The 25,187-nt window shown below is 43.0% G+C and overlaps 2 protein-coding genes across 4 annotated transcripts in view; both read right to left on the bottom strand.

Moving 5' to 3' along the window:
* The window catches only part of LOC114492138 (leucine-rich repeat transmembrane protein FLRT2-like), a 128,294-nt gene that overhangs the window by 35,762 nt on the left and 67,345 nt on the right, over positions 1-25,187 (bottom strand). The window lies entirely within an intron of this gene.
* Positions 136-25,187, bottom strand: part of LOC114492707 (leucine-rich repeat transmembrane protein FLRT2) — a 92,372-nt gene continuing 67,320 nt past the window's right edge. For both annotated transcript variants that reach the window (XM_036012860.1, XM_028507181.2), the window contains exon 2: positions 136-5,433. In XM_036012860.1, the coding sequence (XP_035868753.1) occupies positions 3,068-5,050 (1,983 nt within the window). In that variant the 5' untranslated portion in view covers positions 5,051-5,433 and the 3' untranslated portion in view covers positions 136-3,067. The remainder of the gene's footprint in view (positions 5,434-25,187) is intronic.

The raw sequence follows: 25,187 nt of genomic DNA, 5'->3' as shown, positions 1-25,187 counted from the left end.
CCCTACGCAAGCAGGGATTAAAGACCAGGCATGAACAATGGTCAGCACTCTCTGTATGATCGTGACTATGCCTTTTCCTCTAGAATTTCCCCTGCACAGTGGCGGCCTGCTATCTGAAATCACCTCACTTGGACAGATGGCACCAAACTCTTTATAAGCCAGTGAAGATGGCTTTGTTCACCCTTGTCACTCGACTGAACACCTCAAAATACCTAAGAATGTCTGCAACAGTGGGCTAAATACAGGGCAGATGGGTCAACAAACGATATTCTCATGGCTGAAAATGTCCGTTGAAGCATAGTCCAGCATGATGGTTGTTTAGCGGGCTCCCTAACACACGTTACAAATCTCATGATGTGCGTTGTGTCCTGGTGTAGGTGAGAGCCTCAGGGATGTCATCACAGACAGGGGCTGAATTTCATGTTGGCCGCTTTGTCGTGTTGGGCACAAGATGAAAGTGAAGCCCGTCATCAGATTCTACCTCTTCAGGCACACCTCCTAGCAAAGGTTCCTCTTTAGGTCACCCCAACCAGTTCACAAGACTAGATCCCCCGTGTACCACTTAGCCCCAAATCAGTCTGAGAGTCCCATAAGACAGCAAAGACACCTCTGCGGCCTTGGTCTTCTTGGCCCAAAGCACATCATTTCAGCAGCCAACTATCCCACCGAGGGTTATCCACACACCACCAGTAAATAAGAATGACTATTTTGTGGATAAAAGAAACAAAACCTCCAAGTACCATCGTTTTAACACATAGTCTTATCTACAGAGCCAAGGGGAAGAGGGCAGTGGAAGGGATTGTTGAGTTACATACGCAAGACCCCATGTCGGTGTCCTGACTGTAGATGGCTCACTGCTCCAACGCTCACCTTCACAGACAGTCTTACCCCTTCATCGTGTGGACCTGGCTCTAAAAAGGCAACAGCCAGAACTCCCTAGCTAATTGACTAAAATGGAGGCCAAAGCACTGTAGCATTAAGTCAAATTAATTCATAGTCAATTTCCGCTCAACTGATTGCAGAGTTTCAATGATGGTGTCTAGAACATTGTATCTTCAATTATATTTTCGGCTTATTCTGAGTGATAAGAGAGAATAAAACATAAGTTGGGGCTCTATTATTAAAGAAAATAAAGCTCTCACTACAAAGAAAAAGCTTGCATAGCATTTTATACCTAAAATTTTACAAGTAAGACACATCACAGTTCTATTATTTTTAAATGAGTGTATAAGAGAGAGAGAGAGCAAGTGCACACAAACATTATCTTGTTGGGTCCCTAAAACAATGGTCAGTGGTAAATAAAATACGTAACACAGAGTGAAATGCCTAAATTTGATTTTGAAAAGAATTTTCCATGGGTGTGTTTTTTAGATAATGTGTGTGATCTATAGCCCTTCTAAATCTAAGGGAAGGGAAGGAATGAATTGTATATGCCTCCTGGGGTGGGGCATGAACACCCCCTCTCTTCTCTATGCCCACTGCACTGTGCCCAGCTCTGCCAAGATCAAGGGAACAAACCCCTCTGAGTTGTCTGTTTTTCCTCTGTTATCCTGTTAATAGACGACTCATTATCTCTCCACAATTCCCAAAGGAGAGAAATATCTAAAATTGACAAGGAATAAATAAAATTTTAAAAATGGGACAGGATCACTGTCCGAGGCTTTCGAGAAACGCAATAAGGCTTTCAAAAACTACATTATTTTGGCCAGATTTAATGTGTCCTTACAGAATTTTACCAGTTCAACCTAGTATCTGTTTTTAATTGTGTAAATATGTATGAATATTTTGTGCAACAAAGACTGGCATCTTAAAAATCTTTGAAATTTTGAGCAGGGAGCGGAGGGAGAAAAGCAAACAGCATAATAGCTAATTACGAAAATATATGTGAGGCGACTGGAAGACAAGAATTTGTGAGGGGGTAAAGGTATTAATTCACGCTATTTCAACATGATACTAACAAAGGCAATTGACACTGTAAAGCTGAAACACTGATCACTTGCTTTTGTCTACACGGTAACCGGTAACAAGTTGTTGTAGTATATTCAAACACTGCTCCCTTGTTGGCCTAAATATCATGTTGACATAGCTGCGATGAATCTACCCAAACAAATAATTCTCATTATCAAAAATAATTCCATTCAATATAATCTTCCCATTATTTTTTTTATTAGCATCTTCTAAAAAAAGTATTCTAGAATATATCTCTGTTGAATGTGATTCAACCTGACATAGAATTTTGAAGAGTAACACTTTTAAAGGGGATTTTCTTGCTGGGACATTTGACCTGTCCCCGAAGACGACTAATATCAGACTCAGGTCTCTAACTCTGTTATCACAAAGGGCCAGGGAAACATGAGGAGTGATTTTGTAAGTTCCTGGTAACAATTGCCAACCCCCAGGCTTAAGGGTCTTTCCAAAATTCATCTCACGTTTTTGGCTCTGCCAGGCTTTTAACTTATCTCACAGGAACTGACTTCCTCGTGATGCTTTCTCCATTTCCTGTTTTAGGTCAAAGGAGGGTAACTACCTGCATACTTACATAGTTTGGATATTTTTTTTTTACATTTCTTCCAGACCAGGAAGTATAGAAATAGCATGAAGATATCTCGGTCCTTCTTTATTTGACCCCTTTTATGTAGCCTACCTTGGTGAATCCATTTTCACCTGCCCTCTCATCTGACCACCGGCTCTAGGAAAAGAATTCATTCTGACAGCTTCAACAGCAAAGTGGTTAATGTGCATCATAAGGAAGAATCACTCGTTCTTTTGCCTTGGCGTCGGGTTCTCTTTGTACAACCCTGTACAGTACTTCAGCAACTATATATTTTTCTTAAGATTTAAAAAGCAAAGAGTTACAAAATTGTTTGTAATTAACTTGAAATAGAAAAGATAGCACTTTTTTTTTTAAATCCCATTATATAGTACACCATATAAATTACAGACTATTCAAATGCACAAATGCATCTGGGTAACATTTATCAAATGTAATTGGCGTGTCTTTATGTGCACACGGGTGTGTGTTCTTGGGAGTTTCACTGTCTGCCTGTGGACCACGGGGCCTTGGCTGTCACGTGTGGCAGTGCTCCAGGTCTGGCACACTGCTGTTGCAGTATCGAATGTTGTTGGGGATGTGGCAGTCTGTGTAATTAATGCCCCCATTTGGGGTGTAAATGGGCTGCAGTCTGAAATCTCCTTTAAGGAGCTGATCGTTATTTAAGGAGACGATCTGAAAGCTGGTTTCCGTCATCTCCAGGATGGAGTTGTCCTTCTTGGTGCCCGCCTCGCAATAGTCATCTTTCCGCCGGCCTCGGTTGTATTTCCACTTCTGGGAGGTGTAGCGCCCCTTTTTGTGCATGTGCCAGCAAAAGACGCTGAGCAAGACCACGAGCACAAATATCACTGCGCCCCCGATCAGGCCCGCCAGCAGAAAAGGGGAACCCATGCTGTGGGAGGTCGTTTGCTCGTGGCTGGAAGCAGTGTTGCTGCCATTGTTCAAATAGGAGGCGTGGGTGGTGGCCTCGGAGCAAATGGTGTCTTCCACGGCTCGGTAGTTAAAAGCATCCAGTGGCACTAAACAAATCCGATAGGTGGACCTGGGCTCCAAATTAACCAGGCTCAAATGCTGCTTTTCCCCACTGACTATGCGTTCCTGAACGATGCCCCCTACTAAACTGTGGCCCATTTTCACCCAGGTGAGTTTGTATGCCATCACAGTAAAGAGGGACAGCCAGCTGACTTGAATGGACGTATCATTCACAAAATGGACAGAGAGCTGGATCCGTTCAGAAATGGGCGGGGTCGCTCTTTCTCTGCCATCCCAGTCGGGAATAGTGGGAAGTTTCGAGCTGGTAGGAGTCGGAGGTGTATAGCTTTTGCTAGGAGTTAAGACAGACAGTGTGGGTGGCTGAGTGGTTGGAGAAGCTGTACTTGGGGCTGAGGTGAAGACAGGCAGGCGGGGGGTCGTGGTGGGGCATGACAAAAGATTCAGGTTCAGCTCCCTGACAGCCATCCCACGGACTTGCTCAGGACCTTGGCACATGAAACCTCGGACGTTGAGAGACGAAGGGATGTATTTGAGCCATTCTGTGACCCATTTAATACCGCAGTCACAAAACCAAGGGTTATTCCGAGCAGTGAGCTGTTTCAGGTTGGAGAGATTGTCAAAGACCCCTTGAGTCAGCACACGCAGCTGGTTGTTGGATATATCCAGCCGCTCCAGCTTATGGAGGTTGGAGAAGGCCGTCAGAGGGATGTGGTTTATCTGGTTGTCCTGCAGATACAGCCGGAGCAGATGCGTACCAGGGAGGTCAGATGGGGGGTGGGAGAGCGAATTCCTTACGATTGAAAATTCCTTGAGCTTGGTGAGGTGGCTGAAGGTGCCCTCAGCAATGCCTCTGTTGGTCAGGAGATTCCCGTCCACAATCAGACGCTCCAAGCTCGTGAGATTCTGAAAGGCCATGTCTGATATGACAGCGATTCGGTTTTCATCCACTCTCAGCTCTTGCAAGTCCACAGGAAGCCCAACAGGCACACTGCTCAGGTGATTCTTGGACAGAAACAACAGCTTGAGGCTAACAGCCTCCCGGAAGGCCCCGTCTTCCACCCCAACTGTGGATATGGAGTTGTCATCCAGGTGCAGCTCTTCAAGCTTCAAGAGCTGAGCAAGAGCTGCCCGTGAAATGGTCTGAATGTTGTTTTCCTGCAAATGGAGAACTCGAACATTCTTGGGGAGGTTCATGGGGAACTCATCCAGTTGGTTGCCGTAAAGGTAGACCGTGTGCACTGACTGCACGTTGTGCAGTTCTGCAGGAAATCCAGCATTATTAATTTGGTTGTTGTGGAGGTAGAGCACGGTTACGCCCTCCGGGATCCCAAGAGGCACTGAGGTCAAGCTTCGCTCGTTACAGTAGACAAAGTTCCTGTCGCAGCGGCAGACACTGGGGCACCCCAGGAGTTTTGACACTTGTGAGGAGAGCCCCAGAGAAATGAGAAGCCAAGATTTCAAGAAAAAAGCCCCATGGCTGGGCCACTGTGTGGTCTGTACGCCCATTGCTGAAGTACACAAAGAAAATACAATGTGGTGGGGAAATGAAAAAGAAAAAAAAAATAGAAAGCAAAACCAAAATGGCTGGATGGAGTTCTGTCCAAGTCCAGAAATCCAACTAGAGGAGAGTCCCAAAGGCCCACGGTAAAAGAATCTTCCTGTAGTCTCTGGTCTCACCAGCCTGTGTTGACCTCCTTGCTATTGTCCTCCATGTGCAAAAAAGAAAAAGAAATTCAACAGAGAGAATTTTCTACACAAGCCAGCAATGAAGCCAAGTTATCAGCGGTCAACAGGGGCCCTGCTGGGCAGGCAGAACACCCTGCCTTCTGTTGTACGTCAGAACAGCGTTGGTCAGTCTGTGAACTTCTTGGTTTAGTTCAATCTGCAACCTGTGTAGGAAAGCAGAGAGAAAAGAGTCAGTTGAGGGCAGTACTGGAAGAAAGTGTTGACCTGACTGTACTCCTCCCAAGAATGCTGTGATTGGGACTAAATGACTAGAGGCAGGAAATTGGCATTAAGTGATGCTTAAGTAACAATAATTTCATTGAAAAGATATTCAAATAATGAAATGACTCAATTATCTTCAAACAAATCCATACTGTTACCTCTCATTGTCAATCCCTATACTGTGAATTTTACAATCCCAGCCAGTACCATCTCATAAGTACCTATCTGCATATCCATACGCACGCTGAGGAATCCTCTGATTCAAATAATGAGATTACCTACAAATCCAACTGGCTGGCATCCTGTTTCAAGATGAGACAAGTAAATGAGGAATTAATAGAATTTTAGGGGAAAATGCAAAACCTTTTCAAGTTATAAATAAACCAATGCAAACTGGGAACCAACAAAGTCCACTCAAAAGATACAGCCCTTTGATCTGACACCTTGAGGAAGCGCTACAAACTTAAGGCACCGAAATATGTGTGGATGCACAGAGAAGACTTTTCTTCCCCATTTTCTGCCTCTTCTCATCTCTAGTGTTCCTCCAAAATAGCTTATGCCCTGGTTACCGAGGACAATGACCACAGTCGAGTCCTGGACTCATTTTCACTCATCCCCTCCTTCGGGACCCCCACATGTAGATGAGACATGCACTTGTGAGCCCTTTGACAGCTGCAAAACTCATGATTGGGAACACATTAGTTTTCAACAACACGACCTTCTTTCCAGCCATGAGTTTTTCCTGCTTTTAAGGTAGGACTTTCAGAAATCTTTGAAATGATAGAAGACACAGTTACGGAAGTAAAGGCAACCTACAGATAAGTGCTCATGCCTTCATGCTCCAGAACTTGTCCCAACTGTTTTTAGATTAGAGAGGTAAAGAAGTTAATTGAAAGGTGCCAGATTTGATTTCCCTATAAAATAAGCTAACATGACAGGGCATGGAAAACTATGCGTCTCTTAATTCTCACCAATAACCAGAGATTGAAACTACTTACATCAAAAAGCACGGAAAACTATTTGAAATTGTCCCCTTAGCTTTCTTTAGAAACATAATTTAAAAGAAAAAAGTGTAAGTGCCATTTAAGTGGCAAGGATATTGTATATTTTTCCACAATATAAAAGTTTGTGAACCATATGAAAAAATACCTTTGATGACCATAAGTGGTAAAATTCACTATTTATTATTCAGAATTATTTTAAATCGGTATAGGGGCGGCAGTCTCTTTCCAGGCAAACAGATGCATATGATACTTTGAAAAAAAAAAACAAAAAGTTACTTAAGTAAACTTACAAATATCTTCTTTGGCTGATCATTAACCATTCCCTTCTAGCAAAACCCCTCTATGCTTAAAGAATAGTGCACAGGACAACTAAAGCGAGTGTCAGAAAAATGAGTTCGATGCATAAGCTTGCTGCCATTTTTAGCTCAAGTTTCAAATTTTCAAACCATCTCAGTGTTCCCTAGTAGCCTGTTACTCAAGTGTGAGCCTTGGTCCAGAAGCATGCACTTGACCTCCATTGTTGAAAACACAGTACCTACATGTTAGTGAGAGCCTTGGAGGGGGACATTAAAATTTGACAAACACCCCCCAAAAGAGCGCCATCTTACTTAATCATTCAGATATTTTAAAGTATCACATGTCAAACACCTGTAAGAACATGCCGAACGACTCTTTCAAGAAGAGCAAAGGCATCAGGCATACTTACCACTTCTGTCTCCAACAGATGTCTCAAATTGCATCTTACATGCAAATGACATTTTATAAGTGGAGCAGTGCAATGGCTAGAAATGTCACCTCGGTGGACGCTTGGAAAGTGTTTATCTGAATGACAAGAAGGAATGTCTGTAGGAGTCACTGGTAATCAGGAGTCCAATTTTCTAAAGCATGACTTATTTGAGAACATGAAACCTGTGCTGTTAGTGTTTACGTTTCAAAAGGGGCAGAATATGGAGACGAAAAGAAAATCGAGTGTATTTTTGAGTCTTCCACAAGAATCTTCAAAGTGTGATGTGAACGCACAGGGCATCAAGTTTCCTGAGGGGGAGGAACAGCTGCACCAGGGTCTCTGAGTAAGCTCCTGTGTACAAAGAACGGATGCCCAACTCTGTTTACACGCCAAGGGTTTAGGGCCTGAAAACAATAAACCCGTACTTGAAAATGACAGCATTTACTTGGAAAGCTCCTCAGCTAACAGCCTCAGAGCAAAAATCACTGGGGGTTAACAGAGTTCTCTGCAATGACCTGGGGGCATTCAGTATGTACCCAAATTACAAATGTTCCACTTGCTGAGTTGTGTCCCCTGGAGGAAGAGGAGGAGTAAGTCCCTCTGCCCAGACCTCATGCCCTTGCAAGTGTCGTTTATTGTAAGTGCTTCTTCTCTAATTACACAAGAAGAGGAAGCGGTCCTGAAGACAGCTCCTCATAGGATGACAAGGGGCAACTGTTACTGTTTACCCACCTTCCTAGGAGAAAAGTTCCATCTAGATCACAGTGTGTTGGTCAGTTATCACAGCTGCAGGTTGGGATGAAAACAAACTCTTGGGGTTTTCTCAGAGCATCCTGGGAACTCCGCAAACTCTCAGTGCACAGTAGATTTGCTCTCATCCTTGGACCCACAACAGCCCACATATCACGTCAGCCAATATATTGTATCTCTGTTCACAGTAGCGCAAGTATAACATTACGAACGTGCAGAAAAAATATTTTTGAATATCACTGGGCAAGAGTTTCCTCTATGTGCTCAGCTCTAATTCCTACTGAATACCTAAGGCAGAAACCCTTTCAGATCTTGGGTGGAGACCGTTCGCAGAGACATAGCACTAAGTTATAGTCAAAAGGCTGGGCCCTGAGAGCTCATCCCACCTCTGACCCTCAGCAGCTCTGGGACTTTGGATACACCAACCTTTTAAGTCAGTCTCCTCCTATGAGAAATGAGGATAATATAGTTCCCAAATCACAACCTTCTTGGGAGGATTAGGTTGGATAACATGGTGAAAAGTTTATATGGTGCCTTACACATGAAAAAAACACAATTATTATAAATGGTTATTCTATGTGTACTTATTATTATTAGTACTGTCCAAAGATGTAAACTCCAACATGTAGAGAAAAATAAAATCACATTTGACCTAACATCTGTGCCCCTTCACTTACCCCTGGATTTCTCAACTTCAGAACTATTGACATTTTGAGCCCAGTAAGTCTTTGGTTGTGGGTTTGCCGTGAGCACCCACACATGTCCCCAGGACAGTGCCGCCTGCATGTCTGCTAGGAGGGCAAGACCTCCCCAAGTCGGGAACCATCCTTCTAAGTACCTGAGGAGGTACTTACGCTGATGCTACAGCGGAAATTCAAGGTAAGCATCTAATAAATGCTAAAAATGTTTCTTGCTTTGGAGACTGAAAATGCAATATGTTTTCATTCATCTATTCACTCAATAGTTACAGGACATAGAATGAGCACACGGGCTTTTGCAGAGCTGATGTGGATTTTGGCTTCCTGAAGCTTAACGTTTAGTGAGGGGAGAAAACTGAGGAACCGGGAACACGGTGCTGTGTAAGCAGCACTAACCCTGGGGCCGCAGGGAATGACACACTGAGTATAAAGTTCTAACTTAGCTCACGGAGTGTCAGAATAAAAACACTGAAGGGGAAGGGCTGTCTACGTGATGATCTGAAGGATAGGAAGGGGCAAGCCAGGGAAGATTCAAGAAGTTCTGCTCACGGACCCACGCTGGTGATGATGTGGATCAAGAGGCAAACCCCAGACCAGCCGAGAAAAGGAGCAAAACTTCGACTTTCCCTGACTTTGTCTGCTCCTCACTGAGGCAGTCCTGTTTTTAGAAGATCGGAAACAAGCACATGTTTCAAAACCATTTGCCATTTCATTTGCAAGGCTCTACTGTTAGGAATAAACAGGCTTAGCCATACAAGATAAATTTAAAATATGGAAGCAATGGTTGTGTTTTTTTCTTTTTTTCTTTCCTATTTGTTTGCCGTATCGACTGCATTCCCCCTCCAGGAAACAGGAGATGGTGAAGAACGGCTTCACAGAAGGTGCTAGGTAAAGGCAGAAATGTTTACTGAGAAGCTGAAAGCACAGTGTCAAAAGCATGGGTGTAAATCAACACGCAACCAATGCACTTTGGAGACAGCCAGACCCAGCCCTGCCCGTCTGTGAATAATGACAGTAACAGCAGAAGTTGTCCCCAGATACTTGACTCAACTCTTTTCGTCGGACCTGCAACTCAAAGCAGGCAAATCATAGAAAAGCTTGCTACAAAGTGTTTCTTTCCTAGTGCTGCCTAAGAAGGTTTTTGGTTCTTTTAAATTAATTCCAGGATCCCCTCTTCCAGGAGCACTTAATAAACTCAGACTATAAAAAATCATAGTTCAGAAAATAGGAACTGTCAATAAGCACTGCCGATTGCATAATGTAATGATACTAGGACGAACCTAATAAACTCTTAATGGTTTCAGCATGGCTGGGTTGGGACAAGATAGCACAGTGCAGGAAGCGAGGCTGATACCAATAGGTGGGCTGTAGACAGGTTGTCGGGATGCTGTGAGTGGACCGAGGGCGTGGCATGCAGCCAGACAGTACTGTCATGAACCACCTGGAGCCACGGTAAGGCTACTGAGTTTTACAATGCGCCCACGGGTTAGCCGCTTTGCCCAGGTAACTGAGCCCCTGCCTTGTGAAGGATGCGCCCCTGATACCGAGTACTCTGTTCCTGACTGCTGGTCCTCACCCCCATCTTTCAAGGTCTAGTCCTTGGCTCTGCCTGAGAGGTCAGGTGGGGTTTCCAGGGTCCCTTTACTTTGTTGGAGGGCCTTGAGTATGGGCAATTTGCTGTATGTGGGAACTAGGGCATGGAGGCGGGCACAGAGTTAACTGGATTCCACTGGAATCTCCCACATCCCTGGGCGAGATGGGGACAGGTGGAAGGCTAGGATGATAACTGGATAGGAAAACAAGCCCTCCTACACCCTTCTGGTACCTGATCGGCAGTGGGACCAGGGGGTAGGCAGGCACATGCACACAGAGATTAGGATGGCGGCAGTGGGTAGTACTGGACCAAACAAACCTGTCAGTCTAGCCTGGGGAAAACAAGGGATAACTTGGGAGGTGAACCCACCCAAATAATGGGAAAGTTTAGGAAGTTAATTAGTCATTCTGAGAAAGCATCCTAACCAAAGCTAATATAAACCCATGGGAACGAAGAGGTCACACTATTACTTGTGGCTGCTGCTGAGGACCTGCACTTGGACAGTGTCCTGGACTGTCCTCTCCAGAGGCCCACGACTGGACTGTCTCTCTCTCTCGCTGACCTGGTGGAACATTCACGGGCAGGGGACAGGAGACCTCGTGGCCCTAGAAGCCACATGCCCAATGGCAGTGCTGGCTACACACGCCACCTCCAGGTGGGAACCTGAAGCTTGATAGAGGCTGGGAATAAGCTACACTAACTCGATAAACACTTACAAGCTGCCTTGGGCTTCAAAGGACGGTACTTTACAATGGAGCAAGAATTTGGGGCATTGCTTTTTATTTTGGTCTTGCTGGGGATGGCGACATTTTGGCTGGGTTTTATGAAGCAGATGGGGAGCCCTCCTTGTCCCAACTCATTCTGCATTGGGATAAAAATGTCTCTCATATCTCACTAACCTCTAACCCTAGAGTTTGCTTTCTGGTGGCAATGGACCGCAGAGCCCCAATTTGGTTTGATAACATTACAAATGTGAAAACTGACACGAAGATGGATTCGCTGAGTAAAGATTCCTAAGTTACATTGGATTTAGAGCTTCTGGAGTTAAGCAATTTGTGCTTAAAATGAGAAACACACAGGTGCAGGGTCCATAGTCCTCCCTACACTACAAATGTCTTGGTTACAATCTGGAATCACTAATGCAATTTTAGATCTTGTGCACATTTCCACATTCCTGAAGATGGGTTATAAATACTGTGCACACGACAGTCAGGAGAGTTCTGTAGTTAGTTGGTCAAGATATGGGGATTAGCAGAGGAATTTGGGGGGAAATATAACAATAGCCACCCCCCATAACTTGGAATCGTTTTTCCATTTCATTCATTAAACCACAACCAAACCCCTTAAAGTTTCTCATTAGGCAAATATTTTTCTTTGCTGAAACAAAGAGAAAAAAAAGGGAAGACAGAAGGAGGGAAAAGGGGAAGGAAAAAAGGAAACACTTTATTTAAACAGTTGACAATTTTCTGGCTCTAATCCATCTGGAATTGAAAGCATTAAAACTGGAGGGGAAAAAAGGATTCTCTAGGCAAGCATAAAACTCTCTTAACACATTCGAAGAGATGTTCCCCCAAGACTTCCAACACAGTTGGTTCAAATAACGGGGATAAGTGTAGAACAAGCAACCAATGTTACAAATGCAAATGCATCAACTTGAAAGACACATTAATTATTGCCACAGGCTGCTCAAAACCTCTCAATCCACTAGGGATCTCCCATTGACCATCCCTTGGGTTCATTAAAATCTGTAATCTAAACTATGGAAGGAGCCTACGGGGTGTTCAATAAACCCAGTGGTGAACAAATACTAACAGGGAAGAATGTGATTGGGACAACACCAACAGAATTAAAGAAAAGAAAAAAGTACATGGTACATACAGAATGGACCCCCTACACTTCGTATCTATATGCTGTCAAACCATTTCAAAGTGTTCCTTAAAGTTCACTTGTTCACACATTCACATGTCTTTGCTGAAACACATACAGAGAGACTAATGTTCCAGGCAATGAAAAGAACATATTTCTTAGACTCTTATCTCTGGGAGAGATTTTTTCCATATTTGATCCAGTGATTTCCTAACCCTGAGAGTCTGCCAAAACACTAGGGAAAGATGATGAAAAGTGATTTCTGGGCATGCACATTTTGTCAAATGTCCCCAGGTGGGCACGATGACCAGCCACTGTAAGCTTCTATTACCCAGATACTCCCTGTTGGGAATTGCTTTCAGGGCATTAAGACAACTGGTCCTTCTTTCTGCTGGATCAAGCCAACATGTGAGAGGTGAGTACAGAGCAAAGGTTTGGAATCAGAATTTAGCTTCGATCTCAGCTCAGCCACTCATTAATAGCACAACAATAAGCCTGTGACTGAACCTCTCTGAATCCCACTGCTTTCACCTCAAGAGAAGAAATTGTGCAAAAAACTAGATATAATGCATGTAAAGTAACTAAAACTGCCAAGTGGTGATTAAATAAACTCCATAAACTGTCTTTTAGGAGAGGCAGAGATGATATAGTGAACAGGAACAGGCTCTGCGGACAGTTGACCCAAACAGCTTTTCCATTTTTCAGCTATGCTCACCTGGGCACTCCGCTTCCCCTCCCTACGCTCCACTTTATACTCACAGGAAAAGTGGAGAAAAATGACAGTAGTAATCTCTTATGGTTGTGGTAGAGCTACATACATCATTTAGAATATTACCAACATGTGGAAAACATACACTGATTACTTGCTAGTCACTCCTGCTATTAGCTTAAAAGCAATAATAACAATAGAATATACTCAGCCATCAAAAGAATGAAAGCTTGCCATTTTTGGAACATGGATGGATCTTGAGGGTATCATGCTATCTAAGTTAAGTCAAACAAAGACAAATACCACATGGTTTTACTCATAAGCAAAATCTAAAACAAAAACCAAAAACAAATTCATAGATACAGACAACACTGATAGTTACTAGAAGGAAATGGTTTGGGGGAGGACAAATTGGGTGAATGGACTCAACGTTATGGTGAAAATGGTAAACAGATTTGGTGGTGATCACTTTGTAGCACATACAGATGTCCAATTACATGTCAGAATCCTGAAATTTATAAAATGTTATATACCAATTTTACCTCAATAAGAAATACAAATAAAAAGTAACTAAAACCTCCAGGGAGCTTTTGTCTCTAATTTTGTAGAGTCAGTTTGTTTGAATCCCTCAAAGTTTACTACCCTTTAACTTTCATTCACTACTGTGATCACCATTCATTCCATGGAGATACATACATACCCCTTCTCATTCATTAATCCTGCAGATAAGTGGAGGTGCTTATGGGTCTATGAGATCTTCTCCATTCCTGTGCACATGTGCCATTTCTATCATGTCCCCCAGACTCTCAGCAGTGCTCATGGCTTCCCTGGTAATACATTTCTTAGTATGTGTTACGAAGAATGGAAAACAAGACTCACAGTGTTGTCTGACCAGCCTTAGTGAAGCCCCACAAATACTTGTGGAATGCACCCTTCCTGCCAGACATGGAAGGAAGTGCCCATTAGAAAGATAATTATTGCATGGCCCTTGGTGTTAAAAAGAGGTTCATGCCAGATTAAGTCATTGTGTGCATAAAACTCTGTTTAATTCCCAAATCACTTTAATGTTTCATCATTTAATCTCACAACCCACAAGACATATGCATGTCAACCTTGAATGAAGTCCACAGGAATAGAGTAACTTTCCTGAAGCTATCTAGTTGGTTTGGGTAAAGGATGGTATCATAGGTTTCCTGTTTGAAACTGCTAGCTTCAGGTGTGATGTTAGGAATGGTGTTAATTATAATGATATGAAAACCAAGACCTACTTCTCTGTCAAAGTGAAAACCCCTTCCCACAGCTTAAATTAATAAAACTAGTAATAGCACAGCACTGAACTGGGTAACACCTTCAAGCTGGACCTGTGTGTAGATGAAGGGTAACTGGCCAAGGACCTCCCCACACCACTGCATGGCTCAGTGGGGGCGGGAAACCAAGTGGCTGCCCAGCCAATAAGCAGCTTCAAGGTATCAAAGATCAGGGGTGCCTCAAAGTCTTGATGGGCTACCTATAGGATGGTAGCAAGACGGAAAAACTCCCCTTGCCTACATCAATGTCAATGAGCCCCAAGTCTTCTGCCACCACTTTCTACAGCTTGAAAGGTCTCTACGTGTAGCCACTGAGGGAGAAGCTGTGGAAGGTGAAACTATTCACCAACGGCCCAACGCATGGCCACCTTTCACTTACTCATCTCCTCGGGTGAAATGCCATAGGTATCATGAGTCCTTAGGAAGCGGCAGTAATTCTGCTAAACAGTAAATTTAGAGCAATTCTTGCTAGATCTGTTTTTTCTCTACAAAAGACAGTGTCCAGCCATTCACACAAGAGCAGTGAACTCCACAAAGTCTGAAAGCTTTCTTCTCCCTTCCTCCACCCTAGAATTTAAACACGAGTGGTCATGATGAATGTGAGTGTCCGTTTCTATGCTGCCCCCAAGCTGTCACGCACCCAAGTGCAATCCGCCAGCCTTTGCCTGGAGCGGGGAACTCCTTCACAGGAAGTCATCCTGTCTCTCCCTTTTCCTCTCCCCTCTTTTTTTTCAGGAAGGTAAGCTAGGCTGATAGAGAACAAAGATTTGAACTTAATGCTTATACATTTCTTGATAATTCAAAAAAGAAACAAGTAACTATACTCACATAATTCACCGGTAGGCTCCTGTATAATTTCCAAATTGATTTCAGATGCAGTAAAATATTAAAATACCTATTGAGCATTAGCCATGGCTAATATTGTGAAATACTCACAGAACTATGAAAAATAAAACATTGTAATCCCTAATTTACAAATGAGAAAACAAACTGGGAGAAATCTGTGACTTAAATTCAAATAGTAGCAAATCCTAGAGGTGTAATTCCAATTCAGTTTTCCTGGTTAAAAAAATCAGTGGTCTTCCCACTATACCACATTTCTCTCCCTTTCGGTTTAGGGTTCACAATCTATCGTTTCACAAATTCTGCCCATACCCAAGGTTCCCTGGCCTTCTCTACTCATCAAGCAAGCATCTCCCACACACTCACAAGTCCCATCTTCCCTCTGCCTGCCTGAGTTTCAAATTCTCACCAGAGCAGGTCAACTAACAGCCCAGACTAGGTCTACCTGAAATAAGAAATCATCAGCCTAATGTGAGACCTCCCCACCTAGCAAGCCTATTATACTTCTCTGAAAAATACCTTATCCTATGCCCCTCAAAGATGGCATCAAGATTCACCCTTAGACCTTCAAACCTTCTCCCCTCACTCTCTGTAGACAGCCTCACTGTAATCTGCAGATGACTAGACCACATCAGACAGGATGTCCCATGTCTTCCTGTTGACAAATGCACCAATCTACCTGCATCTGCACCCACTTTCTTTTTTTAAGGGTTGACAATATCAATGCTTCCTTGGAGCCTATGCCCTACATGCCTCTCCAGAACATAATTCTCTATCACCTCCTTCTCTGTGTGTGAAACCTCTTGCTCTCAAACTGCATCCACTTTGAAAATTCTCCAGTATTTTCCACTTGTAAAACTCCCTTGACCCCAAATCCCTTCCTCTAGCTGTTGTCACATTTCTCCCCTTGCCTTTATCCAGATTCCTAATAGAAAACAGTCCATCAGCCATATCTCTGTCATCTCACTTCCCACCATCTTTCACCATCACAGTCCACACTGGTTGCTGCCCTACTTTCCCATAAGCATCTCTCACTGATGTCAACAGTCAGCCCCATGTCGCTAAAGCCAAAGGGCTTTGCCTGTCTTCCTCCTACTTGAGGTCACAGCGGCATTCAGACTTGTTGTGCATGCACTTTTCAAAGCATCATCATTCCTTGGCTGCTATGACATCAAAGGGTGCTGGCTTTCTTCCTATTCCTTCTGCTAGTTTCTATCCTGCAGGCTTTCCCTCTTCAATTCTATGCATTCGGTGTGAGTCCAGTAAACTTGGGCCACATACTGGTCTTATTTTCCCTCTTTAGGAAATGATCTCCAAGCCTTAAGCTTAAATTGTCATCTTATGCAAATGGAGCATACACTTACATCTCCATCTTAGACTGTCTTCTCAGCTCCTTACTTCTACATCCAACACCCACTTGATTTATTCACTGTGGTGTTTCGAGGTCACTTCCAATTTACTTCTGATGGTTTGAGATATCTTTACATACACTGTCTCCTAGGAAAGCAATGCATTTTATATCATTACCAACCCCAAAGAAGGACTGAGTGCTCCAAGTTAAGTAGCTACTCCAAGGCCAATTAGTGAATAAGTGACAACTATGGGATTTGAACTTGGGCATGAGCTGAACAGCCTTGTTCCTAACCTATGTCTTGGCTCCCTATAAATTCCACACTTTCACAGACAGCTCTGAATTGGCTCACTATTGTTTCTGCATCACCTACAGCAGCATCTGACAAGCACTCAAGAAGTGTTTGTAGAATAAATGAACAAATCAAAAATGACCTTCAGATGATTATTTTGTTTGAAGAGACCAACTGCAAAAACTCTTTGACACTGTCAACCTGATGTCCCATAAGGAATCATCATGATATCATTTCAGAAGAGACTTCAGGGGGTTTAAGCTTCTCTAACCTATCCAGAGAGATTGAGGGATAAATGGAGAAATGCATGAATAGTCCCTGAACACGAAGAAACTCAATGACCTTAGAGAAAGGTGTAGAACATTCAACTGGAAAGTACTTGCAATTATGACAGACCTATTCCTGTTTTAACAAATCACATGAAATTCTGTGCCCTCACTGACTGACAGCACGGCTGAACTGTGTCGGTCGGACCCATTGTTATGAAATGCATCTGCTGTAAGGCATGTCTGAGCCCACTAGGTACCCAACACTGCAGTGCTGTGATGGTTACGACCCGAATGCCAGTAAGTTGTTATGATTTACCACAAAAACGTTTTTGCTCATATAACACCAATAATTTATATATTTACAAAGATTCAGTGTGACAGTTGAACTGTGCTTTAACTGTAAACCACTTTACCACTGCAGAGAGTTAGAATCCATACGAAATAGTCCAGCATCTTTGAGAGCCTTGAGAATGCGTAGGCACTAATGTGAAAGAATATACGCACCCCTATGCTCACTGCAGTGTTATTTACAATAGCCAAGACCTGGAAGCAGCCGGATACCCATCAATATATGAATGGATAAAAGTGCTGTGGTAACTTTACACAATGGAATACTATTTGGCCATACAGGAAAGAGGAAATCTTTCCCTTTGCAACTGCATGGATGGACCTGGAGAGCATTATGTTTAGTTATATAAGCCAGTCGGAGAAAACAAGAACCGTATGATTACACTTATATGTGAATCTAATGAACAGAGGAAACTAACAAACAAAACGGAAACAGACTCATAGACGCAGAGAACTGACTGACAGCTGTCAGCGGGAAGGACGGTTGGGGGTCCGGGTGAAAAATTGAAGGGATTAAGCGAAAAAAATGCTCATAGACACAGACAACAGTATAGTAATAACCAGAGGGGAAGGAGGGTAGACGGAGGTAGAAAGAGTATAAAACAGAGGTAAATGGCGAGGGCAGGAGACTTGAGCTGGGATGGTTAACACACAACACGATATACTAGATGCATTATAGAATTGTACCTATAAAGTGTATATGATTTTATTAACCAATGCCCCCCAATCAATCCACTAAAAATAAAAATATTTGCAAGCAAAAAAAATGCTATGAAAAATAGAAACTGTATCCCAAAATATAAATATGGCCAAGATTCCCACCAAAATATTGCACCATAGATGCAATATGCATAATGAAACAGAAGGTTGGGTTTCTCCTTCAGAAAAATAATACAGATTTCAGCCTATGATATTGATGTGGCACAGGGAGTAAAATTAGACAATGTGTATATTTCCAGGTGAGTTACCTAGTTTTGAGTCTAAAATATGGAAAATTAATTGCTGTAGCCTATTTTGGTGTCACAGGGATGGTTCGGAATGTAAATGCTATAAAGTTTCCTAAGTAAATGGGCTTTATAGTGCAGCTTCTTGTCTTCAGAACAGCTGTCGTGCTGAAGCATCAAGCTATGTTCCTGAATTTAGAGGAGAAGAGGGGACAAAAAAATTTAAAAAATAAACGCTTGTTTCTTATCTTTGACCCTCTCCTTCTCTCAAGGACATTTCTCCCCCTTGAAATGTAATCACATGTACGTTGACACAAAATCAAGTGATTTCAAAATACAAAATAAAGCACTGGATAAGAAGCATCAGTATTATAACCAGCGTACCTACACATATAATGTATGAAATAGTGAAAAGCAAAACAGTAAAAAAACCAAATAGACTTTAAAAGCTACCTTCAGAAATACTGTACTGGTGGCCTTTCTCGTTGGAGGGAACTTTGATATGCATGCCCCGAACACAGAGGGATTTAAGCATACCAGCAGGCCCTTTCAGAAGTCTGCCCACGGTCAGAGCACGGCTTTCATTTGTGACACTGCAGTTTTCAGACTTTACCACAAATGCACGATTGTTTTATTTCCTTAAGACTATTCTGTTCCCAAAAAAGACCAGCCTCCTACAAATACACACACGCGCGCGCACACACACACACACACACACACACACACAATCAGTAGAACTTCCTTCAAAAAAAAAAAAAAAAAAGGCAAGCTACAGTATGACTCAGTCCCTGCCACCCAGGTCCCCGTGCACATAGCTGCCACCAGAGGGAGGCAATGCAGTTTAAGATGGTCCCTTAACACACGTACACACACACGCATATGCACACTCTCACCAACGCTCACACATACACAGGAGTCACATGAGAAGATAATTTTGACTGGTTTTTCTTCTTTGTTTCAGTCCCCTGATGGATGTGCAGTAAAGTTCTAATCTTGATTTGTAAATAAAATTAAAAACCGAAAAAACTAGAGATTAATGAAAATTTTGAGTTGATAAGCAGATTAAAAATTTTGAGATTGAAAAGTGGAGTATCCTATGAGATCAAATTGGATTACTCATCACTTCCTTAGCTAAAATCACAATTGACTGAGATGCAGCCCCCTACTCCTCAGAAGTAACATACTGGGTCTAACAAGATTCACCCTCTAAAATATTACTTGGAAATGGCAGACCTGGTCTTAACTCACTCCAGTAACAGTTCAAGAAAAAAGACACATTATGAGTGAGCAACTACTTAATGCAATGTGGTTTCCCAATGAGCCACTTGCTACCCAAACCATATCTCACTAGTTCCCTGGCACTTAAAATTTTATCACGACCATCCAGTTCCTTTGGATTAGAATGCTATCCTTTATAAACGGAATATGTTCTGGCAGACATTCTAAGTCACGTGAACTGTAGCAGACCATTTCCAAAAGCTGGAACTTCACATCCATTCATTCACTGGACAGCTGTTGGATGGCCACTCTGGGCCTGATGCAGTGCAAGGCCCTTGTGATGCGAGGTGAACCACACAGATGAAGTCCCTGCCATCAGGAAGGTGATGGTTAGAGAGCAAGACAGAGAAAACATTAAATGAAAACCACATTCGTGAGACTAGAGCTAATGCATCTGTGAGCCCTGTCAGGAAGGACATAATGAAGTATGACGGATAATACTGGGAGGCTGTAGGTGTGGGTTTAGAGGTGGTGGTTGGGGAAGGAATCCCCAGAGATCCAGGAATTGTTACTGCGGGATGCATGATAAGGGAGTCAGTGCTCCGGGAGGAGAAAAGCTAAAGCAATCATCAGGCCCAAGTGAGAGCAGGGGCAAAGGTGTACGGGAAGAAAAGCCTGACCACTTCCAGGAAAGACCAACATGTCTGTGGATATCCTGTGAGACGTGGGGAGAGTGAAGGACCCATGGGCCTGCTCAAGCAAAGACTCGTGGCTTTGACAAACCCCTTGGATGTTATTGGAAGGGCAATGAAAGCCTGCACTTAAATGGACTAGGGCAGGGAGGGTGTGTGAGAGAGGATAAAGATCAAAAGGAACCAACCACCTTTTTCTGTACGGCAACAGTTGAAAGATACTGGGGCACAGGAAAGCAATGATGAACCCTAGCAGGTAATTTTATCAAGAAAAGGGAGCTTCCGTTTTCTGCCAGAATTCTGTCTTCAGAAGTTCTGTTCCTGAGCGCCTCCCCAAAACACCCCCTCCCCATACAAATGCATATTTTATTTCCAACTGTCGCAATTCTCTTTGGAAATAGATGGTGTATGAATAATAAATAAATAAAAGAAATGCAGCTTTGACTAAACAAGAACTCTGACGACAAAGTGAGGCACCCCTGCTGGGTGAAGACAGCCACGTAACTCATTAGAAGGGTCTCGCCCTTCCACCCTGAGAACTGAAGCCCGCCACCCTGCTTAGCATAATGCCCCTTCCCCTGGGAAAGGTGCAGACCACACGCTGTTCTCTAACGAGTACATTGGTCCTCACCTATAAATTATTCTATGTGGTGAACAAAAGCATTGGCTTTTTTTTTTCTGAAGCTATGAGCACAGAATGAGAAACAACCATCAATAATTTGAAAAAGCAGCATTTAGTGACCCGAGTGACAAAAACCCTGCTAGAGAGGTCCAGGGTTTGACAGGGCTGCATCACTCATGAGCCTCTGTGCTGTCTCACCCGGGCACAAGAGGGGAGGTGCAGGGGAGGGTGGGCCCCACTCAAGGGGTCCCGTGCATTATGTGCTTCTCCCTGAAACCTGCTCACATGTTTCCAGACCCAAGCCTCCTCACAAGTGGTGACGTGGTCCATTTGGAGACTCAAAGGTGCAGAGACCATGGGTGTTTAGGGTCAGGGATGAATGAAGTCAATTCCCCAGTGAAATGGCTGCCTCCCTTAGCTAGCTCTGGACACGACAAAGCCCTGACCCTCAGAATGTATTTTTTCAGAATGTTCTGTCCCTCCTGAACATTCCTCAGGGAATTCAGAGCATGGGCATACTTTCAAAACTGGTGGAAGTTCCTGAGGGATCTGCAACTGACCACAGGACCACCCACAGACCTGTGACCCACACCCTCCCATGAGGACAAGGGGTGTGTAGGGCAAAGATGGCATAAATGTCTGAAGCCTGGAGAACCCCTCCCTGTAGGTTGTGTTTTGAGTAGACATGCTCCAGAATTTCTTCTGCAATCCTTCTCCCAGGGCCTAGGTGTCTCCTCCACTCCCAGGTGGGCCTAGTTGTACAGGGCTTCTTCAGTCTCTCCTTCCAAGCTTACGACACCTTTAGGCCCACGTATCTGGGGGAAAGAGAGTACATGTCTGGTGTGTGTGTGTGTGTGTGTGTGCAAGGCCCCTTAGGGTTCAGGATGGAACCCCCACTGTGGGTGAAAAGGCTGGGAACAAGCTCTCTCTGTGCTTTTCACCTTCCGTGCAGAACTTGGGAGTCTGATGATTATAAACTCAAAACTGCCTGGCCTTCCAGGTCATTCTGAAAGGCTGACCACTGACACAGGAGAACTGCACATGTTTAAAACACGTTGTTGATAAGATTTACAGCTTTCGAAAGATTAGAGCTATGGTGGGTCACTCTCTCACCCTTGCCCAAGGCCCTACAAATATTTGGGCAGGCTGCTCACGGCCGAGGCTCTTCAGTGATGAGTTACTGAGTAAACAGAAACATCACCATTGTATTTTATCTCCTAAGCATGTCTTCAGGCTGAAAGAAAAATGAGCATTTTAAGAAACCTATCAATATTCTCCAGTATCAGTAGAATTGCTAATTTAACAAATTTAGCAAAATTTCATTTATTCACTCATGCACTGTTGAATGCCCACTACATGAGAGGTAAATTGTGTCCCCCAAAGCTCATTTGTTGAAGTCCTCGACCCCCAAGCACCTCAGGAAGTGCCCAGTGTGGTTAATAAGTAGAAACAATGGACTATGATTGCATTTCACATCTAAAAATCACTGATGTGCCTCGATTCCTTATTGAGTCTTCTAACTCAATTACTCCCCCATCTAACATCTGTCTCAGGATGGGCACATTCATGGGAAGAAACAGCAGGCTCCTAGGTCGAAGCTTGCTGGACCTTGTGTTATAGAGTCAACCCTAGTCTGACATAGTGCCCTGATGTTTTGGCTTGGGGAGATATCATCTGGAATCCAATAGATCATGCATTCTCAAAGAGGGTTTTATCATCCCCAATGAGTAAAAACTGGGACTTGTGGAAAGAGAAAGAAAACCTTAGATATTGAGAGTTTATAGCCTTCCAAGCAGTCACAGTACTTAAACAGATATACAATATATGTGCAGTATTAAAATGTCATGAGCAACCAGGATATTTAGGGGAAAAGAAAATAAGCAACATCTCTATGGGGGTCAATAATGAAATAATGTTTTAGAGACACTGCCATAGCCTACCAAACATAGAAGGAAGAACAATAATAGCTCTCATGTGCTAAGTGTCATGTGAACCTGCGAAACACAAGGCCACATACTTGTGATCTGCCAACTGATTTAATTCTCATGGCAACCGTATGAGATAGACAATACTATCATATTACCATTTCAGCAATGTAGAAACTGAGGCATAAAGTGTTTAAGTGAGTTGCCCCAAATTACAGAACCCGGATATACAGTAGCTGACACAAATGTAGCAGAAAGTTTCTTACCAACGTTTCACACAATCAGTATTTTGATCCATGTACCCGAAAGTGCTGCGCTGTTACGCCCTAATGAAATGCACCGACTGCGTCCATGACGTACTAGTTGCTGCAGCTGCTCAGTATTCTTCTAGCATTTTCATGCATGCTCTTGACTGGCAGCTCTACGTTTACCAAGAGAGTCAAACCACATTATGCCAGTTATACTTTTGTACTGTATATATATAAAAAGAGCAAACATTTGGTTTGCAATAAATAAGAATACAAAAAGGGAGTTACTTGTATGGAAACCTAGCTGAGTAGTTTAGGAAAATATTCATGGCAAACTAGTTGCGGGCACATTGTCAAGGGGGGATTGAGGGAACAGAACCTTAGAAATCTGTTTAGGTTCTATAATCAGATCAGTCTTCAAGTGCTTAAATGTTTTCATCCCAGTATAAGAATGCACACAGGAAATCAGAACTGATGCATTTGGTGGAGAAAACAATATTAATTCAATCAGTGGTTCCACAGGCAGACAGATATCTGGGCACTACACATCAAAAGCTTGACAAATTCATGTCTATTTCAATGTTTGTGTGTGCGCCTGTATAAGTTATTATGAATTATTTAATGAGCTGTTAATTTAACTAAAGTCATTTCCCAATTATTTAACAAAATAACTTCCCAATGGACATGAGATGAACCATACACTATATACATTTTCAAATGTATAACATGGTTCTACCAGCCTTAAAACAGAAAAGCTGTGGTTTCTTGGGGACAAAACTCAAGCAAAAGTGATGAGCATCATCCAATGAAGAGAGCTACAATTACCGACATAAATAATGCTCCTTATTTGAAACTACACATCTGAGATATTGGAAGCCAAATGTAGTTGAGAGAAAACAAAAGACTGGGCTCCCTAAGTTGTCTTTCTTGACAAAAGAGACAGAAACTGATAGAGATAGAGATGATAGAAAGAGAGGAGGAGAGATACAGAGACACAGAGAAAGGGAGAGAGACAGGTGTACGTTTCAATGCAACTAGATGGGAAGGCCTGGGTTGATACTAATGAGAGAGATGAAATAGCACAGCTGAAGTCTTCTAGACCCAGGCATTTCGGACCACCTGAATTTTGTACCAGCTGCACTGTAGTGAGGCCCCAAAGAGCAATGGGTTCTAAGCCATGTCTTCTTTGTGACCTGTGATGACTCTGAGCCCCTCCTGTCAAAGGGTCAAGTTTTTGCTAAAGAGCACTGACAGCCAGACCAGGATGGGAAGTCCAAGGCCAGGTCTCCCCATTTCCCTGGCTAATCCCTGCATTCCACCACTCAGTGCACACGCACAGCAAGAAAAACGAATTTCTTCCCATCTTCTAAACGCCCTTTGAGGATATTTCTCGAGCACTGCTCTGAACTGCGGCTATTTAGAGCAATTTAGTTTATCTGCATCCTTTACTTCCTCTACTCTGAGTTCAATTTCAAAAACAGTAAAAACAAAAAAAAATTCTCAGTTTTTAAAACAATCCTTTATTTGCCTTGCTTCTCATGTGTTTTTTTTTCTCCTTTTCAGTGAAGTTTTCTATCTCTCCATTCCCTCACCCACAGCAATTTGTGCAAACGATGCTGCCCACAGCAATCATTAATCCTTAACGTGTGACCCACTCTGAATAACAGCGTTCAAAGACTCCAGCTTGTTTGCGAGAGATCAAAAGAAGTTAAAGATACGGAGTCCTTGAAAAATTTACAGTTTAGCTGGGCAAATAAAAATATGCACATTAGAGAAGATTACCAGGCAACAGATAAACATGTGGAAAATAAGTGAAATAAAGCATAACTAAAGGAGGACTGGGGAAGAGTTTGGAGACATTTTGCTCCTGAACAGCCCACGAACAGGCACGCAACGCCACTTAACTTTCCTAGGCTTCATGCCTTGCATCTCTTTGAAAGGAGACGGATTCAACGATACCCAAGTTCCTTTCCAATTTTTAAATCAGTGATATTTATAAGCCCCCTGCAGCCAACAAAATAAACCTTCGCAAAACTTTTTTTTAAATAATAAGGCAGGGTGAGATTAATTTAGAAAGAATAGGGTCAGAAGTTCTTGCATTTATAGAAACATATTAAAGAAAATATGCAGGCTTCAACGAAAGCAGCACATTTTTAAAGATTTTATTTACTTATTTTTAGAAGAGAGAGAGAGTACCATCCCAGTTGTCTCTGCTGTGCATCCTTTCTGGGGACTGAGCCTGCAGCCCAGGCGTGTGCCCTGGCCGGGAACCAAAATGGCAACCTGTGG

This window comes from Phyllostomus discolor, chromosome 1, assembly GCF_004126475.2.
Source record: "Phyllostomus discolor isolate MPI-MPIP mPhyDis1 chromosome 1, mPhyDis1.pri.v3, whole genome shotgun sequence".
Taxonomy (NCBI): Eukaryota; Metazoa; Chordata; class Mammalia; order Chiroptera; family Phyllostomidae; genus Phyllostomus; species Phyllostomus discolor.
This window is presented reverse-complemented; position numbering and strand designations above follow the sequence as displayed.